This window comes from Phascolarctos cinereus, unplaced genomic scaffold (assembly GCF_003287225.1).
Source record: "Phascolarctos cinereus isolate Bilbo 61053 unplaced genomic scaffold, phaCin_HiC Scaffold_2;HRSCAF=192, whole genome shotgun sequence".
In the NCBI taxonomy this organism is placed as follows: domain Eukaryota; kingdom Metazoa; phylum Chordata; class Mammalia; order Diprotodontia; family Phascolarctidae; genus Phascolarctos; species Phascolarctos cinereus.
Window position 1 is genome coordinate 112497789 of NW_027555625.1, and position 14574 is coordinate 112512362.

Genomic DNA, 14574 nt, shown 5'->3' on the forward strand with positions numbered 1-14574 from the left:
GCTATTATACTAAGCATTTATTTAAACATACCTTGAGATATTAAGTTATAGAAACATTAAAACTTCATAATGTCTGAGATTCTCTGTAATACTGTCTTTAATAAGGAAGAATGATTACCTTTTACTTGAGAGAACACTGAAGCACTGACTGAGCTAATGGAAGTTTTTTGCATTTTAGCAACTCCTATTTATAAGGCAGTGACAGCTGGCAGAATACTTAAAAGCAAGGTAACAGATTTGCAAAGAAGATTTCTGCCATGCTTTACCAAATGTATGAGTCCAAACTTTTACCAACTGACCATTCTCAAAGCAAATGAAAAAGAAAGAAAATAGCTAAATTGCTCATTTTAAAAATGAAAGAGAATGTGATTTATTTCAGCATACCATATATTTGAAGGTCAAAAATATAGCCAACTAAGCTTTCCCGTTTCAGTAGCGTATGTTACTTTAAATAATATTAATTTTTCCCAACTCTAGGTCTTGCAAAGTCTCCTGTCTTAGTTGCTTCTGAACTTTCCTTTATATGTAAGTGTTTTCTGTATTCTGTTCTCACCATAGTCTCTTAGTCTATCCCTAATACATATCCTTTTATGATAGTCACATTGTCCCCAATAAACAGTGAATCAGATCACTTAATATTCACATTGTTGTTCACATAATTCATGGTTGTGATTTTATTAAAGTATTTCTCCCTTATTTATTCTTAAATCTAAGATTTGATGCAATTGTAAAATTAAGGTATATATTTGGCAATTTTTGTTACCATTCAGTTTGCGAATGTTAGTAGTAGTAGCAGTTATAAATACATTAAAGTGAACTGTCTCCAAGAGATAAAATGATTTAGAGATGTGCTTAAAATGTGGCAAGTTGTAAAAAAAAAACTTTATGTAATATGCACATTTTTATGTGGCAATTCATATTTGACATATGAATTCAAAATATAAATTTTAATCCATTAGTGAAAAAAGTAACATCTCTGACTGATTTCATCACTTAATGATCTGTGTCAAACCTGAATTTGATAAACTGTTATTAAAACACTGACTCTTAACTGGTATTTTGCATGAATAAGACAAAATAATAATATTCTCCTAACTTTACTGATACATCTTCCTACAGATGAGGATGATAATATTGAGATAGATACTAACGAGGACACTGCTGAAGGCTTTGTTTTGGGAGGTGGTGATGAACTTACTAACTTAGAAAATGACCTTGATTCTCCTGGTAATTTTAAATAATAAATGTTTCTTGTGCTTTTGCATGGCATACTTTGTATTTATATGGTTTTGCTGCTATTTCGTCAATAACAATAGATGTCTTTTACATTTTTATTAGAGCTTTTGTAAATCATTGCCTAAAGTCCATAGCATGTCAGTTTTGTAAATTTGTTCCTGTCATTTTTACTTTAGAGTTCAACTTTAAAGTCAAAAATAAAATTAGAATAATAGGCAGTTGCTTTTCCCCCCATTATTAAGATTCACTTTCTCACCTTTTGTCCTGAAGGTTTCTGTAGGACTGGTCACAAAATGTATTTATTAATATTACTCAAAGTTCTAAATGTAAGTCAAAATCTTGGACAGTGATACACAGGCTTATTTTTTTTTCTGGTTTCATTTAAAGTTCCTGATTTTCTTTAGTTGTAATATAATGATAGAGATGTTGGGCCTATCCCAAGACGGACTCAAATAAATCATGCCACTGATTGGCCTGCATCTTTTTAGTAAAAACTCTCATTTGGGTTTTTTGCACACTTGTAATCTGGTTATCGGTGCCTTCAAAATCAAATGTAAGTAACAGTTATCCAATTGTTTTAAGGGCTTTCATGCTTTCTCTCCTTATTTAAAAGTACGGAGGAGGGCTCCCTCATATTTAATTTTTTTATGTTCAGAGCTAAGAAAGACAGACAGTAGGAGTTACATTACATCCCTGATAATTCCAAGACCCTTCCCTCACACCCTACTCTCAGCTCTCCTATGCTGACCTGTACCATGCTCTGCCTCCCTCCCTAGATTAAAACAGCAAAACATCATCATCCCTCAGGTAAACCAGCTGACAGAGGCTCTCCTGATTAACAGAGGGCATACTTGAGAAAATGTGAGGTCTCATCCACAGTTCCTGTATGCTTTTAGTAGGGAAATTCAAATGTAAAAATGTTGGTCTCTAAGGAAAATTTCATATTTGTTGAAACAAAAGACTGAACTGCCACTTTGAAATTATGTGAATAAGGGTTTTGAGAGAAGGGCTTATAGGAGGGGGGAAAAAAGGTAGTTTGGCCATTCTCATTTTTACACTTTTCCTCCAAAATGATATCATTAAGGGCCAGTAGCATCACTTTTATTTGTAGACCTGCCTTTGATTACTTGGGTGTTCCATAATTATAAAAGTGGGCAATGAATAGGATTTGAGACTAAATATTCACAACTTGATGAATTCTAAATCAGTGATAATAAGTGATATTCATAAACTAAATTTCTAATAGATTACTTAATCAATAACTAGTCATTTCTTAGGTAGGAGAAGGGAATTTTCTATTTCTACCATTAGCTGGAATCATATGAATTTTCATGGGAAATATATTTCCACCTTGGTTAATTTTAGCCCTGACCACCTTGACCTGTGTCTTTTTAAAATATCTTCTTCCAATTTAACATATACAATAAAAAGAAATATATCTATGACTTCTAATTATTTGGAATAAACCTAGTTGCAGATGACCAGGTTTACCAGTAAGCATTGATTTATTAATACATAAAACTTTCTCATTCACATCTTATAATATATTTCATGCCAACAAGAAATGTGAATGTAACTTAAATCAAATACACTTAGAGTATCGTGATTGATTTATTTTATTCCCATATCCTTTTTAATCCCTTTGTATAGTTTTTATATATTATATAATACATTTTGCTCTACCATGATCCAATTCAACATTTATTAAACATTTTTTGATGTGCAGATGCAAAACACTACAAATATAGACAAAAAACAAAACAGATCCTGTCCTCAAGTAACTTATAATCTGTAGAATAATGTAAAAAAGAGAAGCCTACTCATATAAATTGAACAGTTTGAGTGAATATACTAGTAACCACTATTCAGAGGCTTCTAAATGGAAAGGCATAGGTCTTTTAAAAAGTTCCTTTGTCAAATGTTTATGTTATCAGATTTGTTTTAATTACCCAGAAATTCAATAAATTAGCAAGTTTGTTTAAGTTAAATTTTGTCTTCCACTTTTTTTTACTGAATTATATAATCAAGCATAAAAACAGATGCTAAATAAAATTGGACAGATGTTGCTTCTGTATTTCTTAATGCTTTATTTTAACTGAATGCAATTAAATATAGCAAAATATTAGAATATCTTTACCATATAAAAGAAGATGTTATAAACATATGCTGTTAGCTTACTATCTTTAAATATTATAAAATACGAACCTAATCCTGTACAAGTACAACCTAGTCCAGTCCATTTCAAAAAGCATTTATTAAGCATCTACTGTGTGTAAGGCACTGGAGATGCAAAGACAAAATAAAAATAATTCCTGTAACACATATGCCTGAATATATAATACACTTATGTATCAATAATTTCTAACTACGTATAGAATGACTGTATCATATTAAGAACTTATAACAAAGTGTTTTGACAAAATGGAATATATATGTGTACATGACAATTGAAAATATGGTAGGAATTTGCATGGTAACAAAAACACTATAATTTAAAATTACATGTGACTGCTATTTTGAACATTCATTTTATAGGTCATTTAATTATGAATATATGCAAACATGTCACATACCCATCTATGTTTCCTCACATGTATATGGAAGTACTATTTATTCAGATGCCACTTTCTCACCCACTGCCATTAACTGTAACATGGGATAAGAGTAGGAACCAAACCTATGACTTTCTTGATCTGGGGAGAGTTCCTGAATGAGGAAACTGCCTCTGCCAAGGTAGCTCAGCACTTTCTCTAAAACTTTGAGGCTTAGAGAGCTGCTTGGACCACTGAGAGCTTAAGTGAGCTGTCCATTGTCGCAGTCAGTGTTTATCGCTGATATCTGAACCCAAGTCTTCCTACTCTAGCCTGGCTCTATCTCCACTGTGCCCCAAGGCATCCAACTTTTAACATAATTAGACAGATAGTTCTTGATGTTGATCTTAGTAACTATGTGGAAGGCAGTGTAGTATAGAGAAAAGAGCATTGGAGTTAGAGCTGAGACCTGGATTCAAATCCTCCTCCTGACATTTTTCTGATTGTGTGACCCTGGGCAAGTCAAAAACTTCTCAGCGCCCCAGTTTTCTCAGTCATGTGTGTAGACTTTCCCTCACATTGTTGGGAGGTAAGCTTATAAAACTTAAAACTCTGCATAAATCTGAGCTATTCTTGGGTGGGGGGGGTGGCGTGTGGACTTATTTTGTGGATAAAGTTTTGAAAGAAAAGACCTTTTCACATACAGAACATTAGGCTATATATGCCTAGCTTATTATGTAATTTTAGAACTTAATCTCCCTTTCATTTAAAATTATAGTAATGTTTATGTGATTTATTCTAAAATTGATAGACTGCACATTTACTCAGTTGTATGTGGTATTTGCATATTTAGCAGAACAAAACAGTAAATTGGTGGTGGATTTGAAAATGAAGAAGCTCCTAGAAGCTCAGCCACAGGTGGCAAATTCCCTCTGCAGTGCTGCTCAGAAAGTTGTGACTGACGACTCAGAGCAAGATGTGAAGGTAAGATTTGTGGGAGGCTTGGTCTCAGGACCTGTAGGGAGGTTGTGGATTAACAATTTCATACCAAATCCTCGCATTAAGATGTATAGAAAAATTGTTTGGTTCAAAGTCCAGTAAAGGGAATTTCATTATAGTAATGAGTATATTTTTATTTATAGCTTTTATAGGGAACTGTATTTTAAACTGATTATTCTAGTAAAATTAGAGGATCTATAAAAAAACATTCTGAATTTCTTGAAGTGAACCTTGTCATTTTCTAAGAAAAGAAGGCCAAGAGAAATCCAGCATGCTTTCTCCTGTTTTCCCAACCCTTTATACCTGTAAAATTTATCAATAATTTAAGTGTAATAAAATTCCTATCATATAATTAGATGGGTGATGTATGTAGAAATATTAAGATCCAGAAATGGGCTCTATATGTGGGTGTATGATTTTGCCACTGACAGCATTTTATCCAGACTAAGCTACTCTCCATTTTTCACTCTTATTTACTATTAGGCTGTTTAAATTATCACCACCCCTGCTTTCCTTCCCCTTCCTTTTACCTTATGACTAATATCTTTATGGCTTTGGGGCACTTGCAGTTCTGTATAACTTTTCACCCACCTGCAGACTGTGGGGACTGCTCTGCTGACTGAAAGGATTTCCTTCCCCAGATACAGAGATTCTTTGAAGTTCCAAAACAATGACTTTCATTGCTTTTCCCTTATACTGTCGGTTTCTATAAATTGGTGATGAAAGTGTGTGGCAGCACCAGAGGACTTTCAGTCTCTATCTTTGAACAAAAGGAAGCTTGGATCAAGTCTGATTTTTTGCGTTCAATTTAGCTTTCTGCAGTGGATTTAATGCAAAATGAAGCTAGCCTAAGAATAATACAATGGATTGAAAAGGCTAACTGAATTAGTGGGTTTAGAGGAATACATTTGTAAAGTGGCAGAAGTCCCTAGTCATAAAAAGGTTTCTTAAAATGGGATTTACTAGCTAATCACACTGATATTTTAGCATGTGCCAGGCCTAAAAAAATTAGCCATGTTTGTTTATTTTGATAAAGACTTGAGTTCAGGCTATTAGTTATTGTAATAGCGTTAAAATGTATATCTATATATTAAACCAAAAGTATTTCCTCTCCAGCAGTAAAACTCAAAAAGCGTAGATGTGATCATCGGCAAATGATAAATTTATTGGACAACTTGTAAAAAAATAGAACATAGACATCTGTGTGGCCAAAATTATGAAATTTTATATTTCTCTTTCTCATTTGCTTTAATTTTTAAAATTTATTCCAACAATAGGTGTGTCTTAAGAACTTACCTTTGTGTGGGTCTTTTTAACTTAGACCTTAAAAATGATATTTAGAAAGGACATATACATTGGCCCTCAGTTCTTGTGGGGCTTTCTGCACAGAGTTGGATTTGTTTTTTAAATAAAATGCAGTTTACACATTTATAAATGAGGCATTCTGTGTTTGTGGAAAAGGATAAACTGTTACCTTCCCTTGAGGATTCTGTATCCCAGGCCTCCTTGAGGCTAGAGAATAGGCCATTGGAGAACTCCCTCATTACTGATTGTCTCAATGCAGAGGAAGGGCAAAGTCTTGGTAGCTTTTGATAACCAGTTTCAGCATTCAGCAGGCTTAGCTATTAGTCATGCATCTTAGCCTTTCCCTATTTACTTTCAAAACACTTAATAAAAATAATAAAAGATTAGGTATAAAATGAAATATTTGTTTGGTACACAGCACCTCGGTATCTGCAGCTTCCACACATTGCAGTGGTTCAGTCTTCTGGGATATTTCATGTTGATAGAACCATTTGAATTTGTTACCAGTATTAACATAGGAAGCTCTGGAAAAGATAATTGTAGTTTCCTTAGCTGTAAAGGGCTTACTTACAAATCTGGCTTTGGAAAGTTATAGCTGATGAAATGCAGTTCATTGGGGTAGTATTATAATCCTACCTTTTAGCCTTCATCCAGCATTAGTGGTTTATCTCAATGGGCATAAAATTAGAAACTAGTTATTCTTGTCATACAAGTCTGTGGGTCTATATAAACTGATATAATTCTTTACTGGACAGAATAGTGGAAGGAAAAGACTTGAGTCAACATGGCTTTATAATCACAGATCATGTGGGTGCAAATGTTTACAAAGTTTTGGGGGCTTTCTTTTTTTTAAATAATGATACCTACTTAAACTATGTTTCACCCAAAGTTGTTCATTGAGGCAATAGAATTTGCACGGTAGTGGTTCAAAGAGTATAACTGTACCGTAAAAGCTTGTAACCATCAAAAAGTTTTATATTTTGCCCTTTTAAGTAAGTAGCTAGTCCTCTCACCCACAAAAACTATAAGTCTTGAGATTCAGAAAATTTAGAAAAATCAGTGATGAAAACTTTACCTTTCAAATTTGTGAGTTTACTGTTTTAGACCATATTAATACTATGCATTTTGTTTTTCTGATAGAATGGGACAGAAGATCACCGAGCTGAGCAATTACAAAAAGCAACAGAACGTTTTAGAAACCCTGTTGTGTTCAACAAGGATTCTACAGTCAGAAAAACTCAACTTCAATCATTCAGTCAGTATGTGGAGAACAGACCAGGTAGGAACATTTTTTAAAAATGTTTTCCTAGCCTATGATTTAATAGTATTTAACAATAAATATATTAAAAACCTGATAGTGTAAGTCCTCATTTCAATACACAAATATCAAACTTTATGATAATTTTACATGTCTTTCCCCTTTTTTCAAGAGATGAAAAGGCAGAGATCAATACAGGAAGATACAAAGAGAGGAAATGAGGAGAAGACGGCGATAACTGAAACTCAGAGGAAGCCATCAGAAGATGAAGTGCTTAATGTATATTAATTTTTTGTCTGGTTTCATGATTGCTGATAATTCCAAACTGTATGTGGAAATAGTGCCTTTATTTGTTAAAATGAGATGTTAGGTTTTTTTAGATGTCAATCTCCAGTGCATTCAAAGCAGAGTGAGAGGGGTGCACTGTTGAATTAGTCTGCAGTGTGGTGATAATTGTCAGATAAAAAAAAATGAATTTTTCAGAGTTCCACAGCCCCAGCTTCCTTGAGACATTTCCATCAGGGCACTTCCCATAAAGAGATTCCAGTATTGATCTACCGGGAGGATTTTAATTATTACAATAGCAGATACCGCAGAGCTGCAGTTAGAGGGAAAAGTCACATGAGACCTGCTAGAATTTCTCAGCCAACCCATTTTGTTGGCTTGGGTTAATGGGTGTTCAACCTTTCCATTATCCAGATCAGCCGTGAATTACTAGCTGAATGATGTTTGCATTAATATAATATATATGGTAATTTCTTCACTTAATTAACGGGGAGGTTCAGCTCAGTAGGGGTATGGGCTGATCATGTGTAAAATTGATTTGTGAGGGAAATATTTGATAGACCGCAGGGAGAAAGCTGCTTTTGATGGACAGCTGCAGGACAGAAGCAGGAAGAACAAGTTTTAACCTGAATTTTTGTATGGAAGTATAACATAGTCTTTGATGGTGCCCTTTTTTCTTGATGTCCACAGTTTGTCTTAATATCACCATTGTTCTTATTAAGCCAGGATGCCCTTGGTTATTGATTTTGTATTCCTTGAAGGAACCCTAAAATTTCTAGTCTCAACCTGAGGATTTATTAATGTTCTAACAGCTACTTGATATTTTCAAGTATTTATCTTTTAGAAGTCCTATAAAGTCTTAGTAAATTCATAGTGTTTGTATTTATCTGCACATAAGCTCTCAAGACACCCCCAACAAACCATTTAATTTAACTTCTGTTAGCACTTTGAGTATACTACACATTCAAATGAGGACAGTCCAAGAATAGAATTTTTTGCTGCTTTAAAATGAACTATAATAAGTAAAAATCGAGTTGTATGCCACTTCTTCTCCCCATACTTATTTTCTTCCTCTTACTCCATATGTAAATAGCATAGTGTCTCAATTTCTTCCATTTGGATGTTGCTGACAGGTGGGGGGCACAAGGGGAACTCTTTTTGAAAAACTATTGCTGGTAGTGGTTAAATGAGCACAAGGTAGATAAAATAACTTCACTAGAATTTTTTTTTTAAATTTTTGTGCATTTCTTTGTGAAGCTGCCATTAGAAGAGTTCTTGACTTTTTTATGCCATGGACCTGAAGGCTGTGGATCCCTTCTTAGAATAATGTTTATCACCTGCATTCATAATTGAAGGAAATGCTAGATTTTATTTAGGAAATGCTAGATTTTATTTAGAAATTAGTGAAAATAAAAGTGTCTTTTTCCCCATCCAACTTCATGGAAACCATGAGGATCTGTGGACCCCAGGTTAAGAACTTCTACATTGTAGTCTGTTTAGCTTTTTCAGTTACACATTGTCATAGTGAGGAAGAGTGCATGTATTATGTGAGTGTGAAAGAGCATCTTATTAATCTTAGCAGATTTTCCTGAGAAGTCATCAATGTTACAGTTATCTGAAAGATTTCAACTTTAAATTTGTCAGCTGTTTTAATTGATTTAAAAATCAGTTGATATGAAAATTGAGATCATATGTGAATGTGAATTAATTTCTAGTTCCTAAGGAGTAGCCTCCATATATCCTTCTTCTTGTTAGATCTCTAAGTAATGAATAAGTACAATCCCTAAACCTGGCCCATCTATATCATACTTTTCAATCTTGCAACTCTGCTAAGGAGCCTTGGGAGAGAATTCCTCATGGTTTCTTGGAGATTACTATGTTCATCTGGAGGGAGGATTCTTTGATGTAGAAGAGGGTTTTCCCCCGCTATTTCTTATCTGGAAGGAGTACCTCAGCAGCAACATAATATTTCTCAGCAGTTATTCAGGCCTCTGTTAAAGCCCCAGGAATATCTGACTGAACTAGTGCTCCAAAGGGAGCAACAATTAATCTATCTCTGTGACGATGACTGGAGTAATGACTACTACCCAAGTGCTAGTTAGAAATGTGTTTGTTTTGTAGTTATAATCTCACAATAAAATTTAGGATTCTACTGGTGTTTCATATTTCAGTGGTCTTCAATATGGAACTATAAGCAAGATTAATTGTTGACATTTTAAGAGTCCTGTTGCCATAATGGCTTTCCCAGTATGAAAGGCTATAAGATAGATAAACGGACATACGGAATTTTATTGAAACCATTGACTTACCAAATCAGTATACTGGCCGAACTCACTATTAACAACCATGTAGTGGTGTTTGAAACCACCTGTCAGTATAGAAAGCACACCTACATTAATTATCTGTATGTTGACAGGGTTCCATTTCTACATTGAAGAATGAAAACTTGCTTTTGGCACAATTTGAAGTATTAGAATTTCCTCTTCTCATATTTATGAATATCTATAGTAGCATGAACATTAATGAATACATTTTTTAAGGCTGGGTTTTTTTTTTAATCCACTATGTTCAGGGTAGATTGCCTTCTTTAGAATTTATTATTTAACCAAGCTTACTTCCCAGATGTTATACGTTTGAGCAAAACTAACTCATTAAACTACTGGTGCTTTATTATAAGTAGTATAAAGGTGATTATAGTGCTTTAGGTTCCTTATCTGTGTTTTAAAAGCTCTGTCAACACTAAGGAAAATTAAGATTCTGTAAACCCAAATGTAAGATAATAAAGACAAATGCCAGTGTAAAGTTTTTCTTTATAAAATAGTTGCCACAGTCGTAATATTTGGCAAAATGGTGAAATGGTGATAGAGTTTACTTTTTGGTATCAATTGTGATATTTGGTTCTTTCGGTAAGTGCTTCACTAAGTGTTTGTGGAAAGGAAAAATGCAACTTACAAGAGATTTTTTTTCTTCTTGTTTGTTCTCGTTAACAGAAAGGGTTCAAAGACACCAGTCAGTATGTTGTAGGAGAGTTGGCAGCACTAGAGAATGAGCAAAAGCAAATTGACACCCGTGCCGCGCTGGTGGAGAAGCGCCTCCGCTATCTCATGGACACAGGTACGGTGCCCAATTACACTGTAAACAGTTTTGGCAAATTGAGCGTTCACAAACTCTTATAGAGTTTTGGAAGTGTGAATCTTTGAAGCCTGAATGTTCAGCAGAACTGCCTTGAAAATAAAAAGGCTGCGATTTGCAGCCACCTCTCTGGGCCCTGGTGATAAGAGTGCCTTCATGGGAAGTGATAACTCGCCCTGATACCGTGTGAGCCAGCACTATTGAACAGTGTGCTCATCCATGCAGAGTTGGAATACACATCTGTGCCTCATTGATATGCCACTGCTTTAAAAAAAAAAGTAAGATCTTCACTGTTCTACTGATTCATTGGGGGGAAAAAAGATTTGGCCTGCTAAAGCCATGTACTGCATGAAACAGAGCACAGTACATGGGGGAAGGCTCCATTGACTAGATCACTGAAATTTGAGAATACTATCTGGTTACTGATGCTCCACAATTATTTTTTTTTTCAGGAGAACAGGTTTTTAAAAGTCTGTAATACCTTGTGTCATAGGTACATTTGAAAGGATTAAAGTATATACCAAGGTTTTTCCAAATGCATTATAGCTGCAAGTTTCAGTCCTAAGCAGAAGTTGGATTGGCATTAAATACTGATTGCCAAGGGTGATTAAGGAGATTTAGCCATAATAAGCTGTGTGAAACAAAAATTATATGTTTCTTTTTTAAATGTTGCCAACAAAAGAGTGAAAATGTACCTAAAATACACAAGCATTTATACGTATATAATGTATGACCCAGTAAGGAGTATATAAAAAAATAAACATTGTCTTGTTTCAAACTGGACAAAAAAAAAGAAGGATTTCCTTAGAAGTACAGGTAGGTACTTTGAATTTCTGCTTTCAGCTAAAATAAATAGATAAAATTGAATAGCATGATTTAAGAATGGCATGTCTACTTGAATTCTTCACTTTGCCATCTTAACTTTGGCTTACAAGGACAGTTTTCTTATGTATATACAAAATGATCAATCTGCCAAATTGTATTTACAGTCATAGAGCCCCCACAAGCGAGAATATTTGGAATTGGTACAAAGGTTATTTAAGCTTTTAAATGAGGTGTTTAGAAATGGATACAGTTAGTAGATGGCATGAAGTTGTTTAGTTAACTATATGTATATGTAACAGGTGTCTGTATAATTCATAATACAACTTTTATTATTTCAGACTTGGCTTTTCTTCATTTTAATTTTTAACAAAATTGACAAAATAGAATCCATTTGAAAATGGAAGTATTGGGTAATGTTGCTTCTCAACCTTGCAGAACTGGAGTAGTCTATGTATGTGAATATAAATGGCAGCACCTTACTCACCCAGGGGTCACTTATTTGGTGTCTCCAGCTATGTCTCTCAGCTCAGAATTGTGAGGTTAAAAAAAAAGGTCACAGCAGCCAAAGGAAATATCACAAAGTCATGCTCATTCCTTTTTGCCATGGGAAAACCCCTATAGGCCCTCACTTACAGCTTCTTTACTTTTATTTTAAAGACTGTTGTATAAGATTAATTACCTAGTTTCTTGGCCCACAGTAGATTAGAAGCAGTAAGCAAGAAGGTTGAGGAACTTGCTAGAGCCAGGCATATTCAGAGGAGCAAGAAATGACAGCTAATAGATGTTAGTGAAGTAGGAGACAGAAAAAACCTAAAAGCAGATACAACAAACTAAATAAACACAGCAGTCAAAGCCATTTAGTGTGGGGACAAATAGCCCAAGACAATTTAGTAGTCCCTGATAGCATCAAAGCACAGTCTATTTGATGTTCCTAATTACCATCTCAATTCATCAAGTAAAGGTTAAATTATATTTATTATAAATATAATTTTTCTTATGCAAGGAAATTTTAGAAAGATTTAAATCAAAAACAGATAAAATTATTAAAAATTCAGTGCTAAAAGAGGTTATCTTCATTTTTTGAAAAATTGATTCATGTAAAACACTTTGTTCTCCTATGATGCTGAATGCATGAGGTGTTTCTCTTATGCATATGTGTCATCTGCCAAAGGAGAGCAGAACTGAAAAAGATGAACACTTATTCACCATGTTCTTTTTCTTTTCTCCTCTAACCCATAAGCCCTATTTTAGTGTGGATCATGACCTAGACATATCTGGGCTCACTTCTCACTAAACTTAAGGCCACTCATAACCCAGATGACTCCTAGAGATGATAGATGGATTGTATAGCCTCTTAAGAACTTTTAGTTCCACACCTAAATAGATGCAGATCCTTCTCAGACTGCATTTGCTCTATAGCATACTTAAACCTAGTTGTCAGGCCCAGAATTAACCTGGTCTTTCTGATATTGTCTAGATTAGGGCCTGTAATCTGGGCCTGTAACCTAGGCCTACTTCAACCCCAAACCCCTTTTTTGTGGCCTGCCAAAAATCTGATTGGCTCCTGTGATGGACACAGGATGCTAAAAATTTGCCTTTCTTCACCCTGCATATTGTTAGGTTTCCTTTATGCCTTGATACTATTATAATTACTATTATTAATAATTATTATTACATATAATGGTTAATGTTTAGTAAATTCATTTGTGCTGCACTTCAAAATTTGTAAAGTATTTTCTTCACACCGTCCCTGTGGAATAGGTATTATTATTATGTTATTTTTATTAATCATTGCCATTTTATAGATGAGGAAACTAAGGCCTAGGAAAGTTAGTGATTTTCCAGAGGCCACAAAGTCTGTCATACCTGGGATACAAAAAAATTACTTGACTTCAAGTCAGCCCTCTTTCTAGAACACCCAATTACCTCTATGTTAGTAATAGTAGTAATTGATATCGACCATTTTCAGATTACTCTAGCATGTATTTCCTTATTACTTATTATTTAGTAGCAAGGTGGCTCAGGGAGTAAGAGTGCTGAACTTGGAGCCAGGAAGGCCTGCCATCAAATACTACCTCAAGAACTGAGCTGTGTGACCCTAGGCAAGTCACTTAATCATTCTCAATCTCCATTGCTTCATCTGTAAAATGGGTATAAAATTAGTGCCTACCTTTCAGGGTTGTGTGAGCTGAGGACTAAATCATGCAATATTTTTAAAATGCTTTGCAAACCTTAAGTGCAAGTTCTTGTTGTTGTTAGATCCTCACATAATGCTATTATGTAGGCAAGGCAAGTTGTACGATTCCCATTTTACCAGTGAGGAAACAGGCACGACAGCAGTAAACGGCATACCCAAAGTGCAGCGGTGTCATGGAACAGAAACTGGAAGCAACCCCTTTGGATGCCTAGGCTAATGTTTTTTCACTCGAGTCTCTTTGCCAATACTCTAAGCATCCCTGATTCTCCTAATAGAGGCGTTCTACTAGTGCAAATTACAGTTCCTCCATACCCCCAGGAGAACCATGTGGCCAAAAAAGAGTCAGCTTTCTAGTGATGAAATATTCTATAGAGAGTAAATATATTTTATTTGAAATTTGAAATTTTTATATAGGTACAAATAGTACCCAACTTAAATTGGAGTCTATTCCCAAAATTCATTTGTAGGTTGGTGAGGACTCAGTATGGATTTCTCCATAGAGAACCTGAAAACTTTCTAGGCCAGCCCACAAAAGCCTGTTTAACCCATAAAGTAGCTAAACTATGATTAGCAGTAACTCAGAGCCTCATATCATTTTAAAATACCTCCAAGTTCATAGGGAAGCAATGAATGGGAAATGAGGATGGAGTCTTTGATCCTTAGGTAGGTCCTGTTTGTATGGGACCACAAACTGACCAACTTGTCTGAATCTAAGTTTCCTCATCTGTAAAATAAGGGAAACCATACTTTCACTGTGTACCTCACTGAGTTTTTGCAAAGAGAGCAGTTTGTTAACCTTAGAATGC

At 34.7% G+C, this 14574-nt stretch overlaps 1 protein-coding gene across 12 annotated transcripts in view; it reads left to right on the forward strand.

Annotated features, from left to right (window-relative positions):
* The window catches only part of EHBP1 (EH domain binding protein 1), a 384193-nt gene that overhangs the window by 307505 nt on the left and 62114 nt on the right, over positions 1–14574 (forward strand). For 4 of the 12 annotated variants that reach the window (XM_020985470.2, XM_020985472.2, XM_020985474.2 and 1 more), the window contains 6 exons: positions 478–525; positions 1120–1227; positions 4621–4751; positions 7212–7350; positions 7502–7608; positions 10605–10728. In XM_020985470.2, coding sequence (XP_020841129.1) covers positions 478–525; positions 1120–1227; positions 4621–4751; positions 7212–7350; positions 7502–7608; positions 10605–10728 — 657 coding nt within the window. The remainder of the gene's footprint in view (positions 1–477; positions 526–1119; positions 1228–4620; positions 4752–7211; positions 7351–7501; positions 7609–10604; positions 10729–14574) is intronic. The other 8 variants (XM_078149540.1, XM_078149541.1, XM_020985478.2 and 5 more) reach the window with 6 other exon arrangements.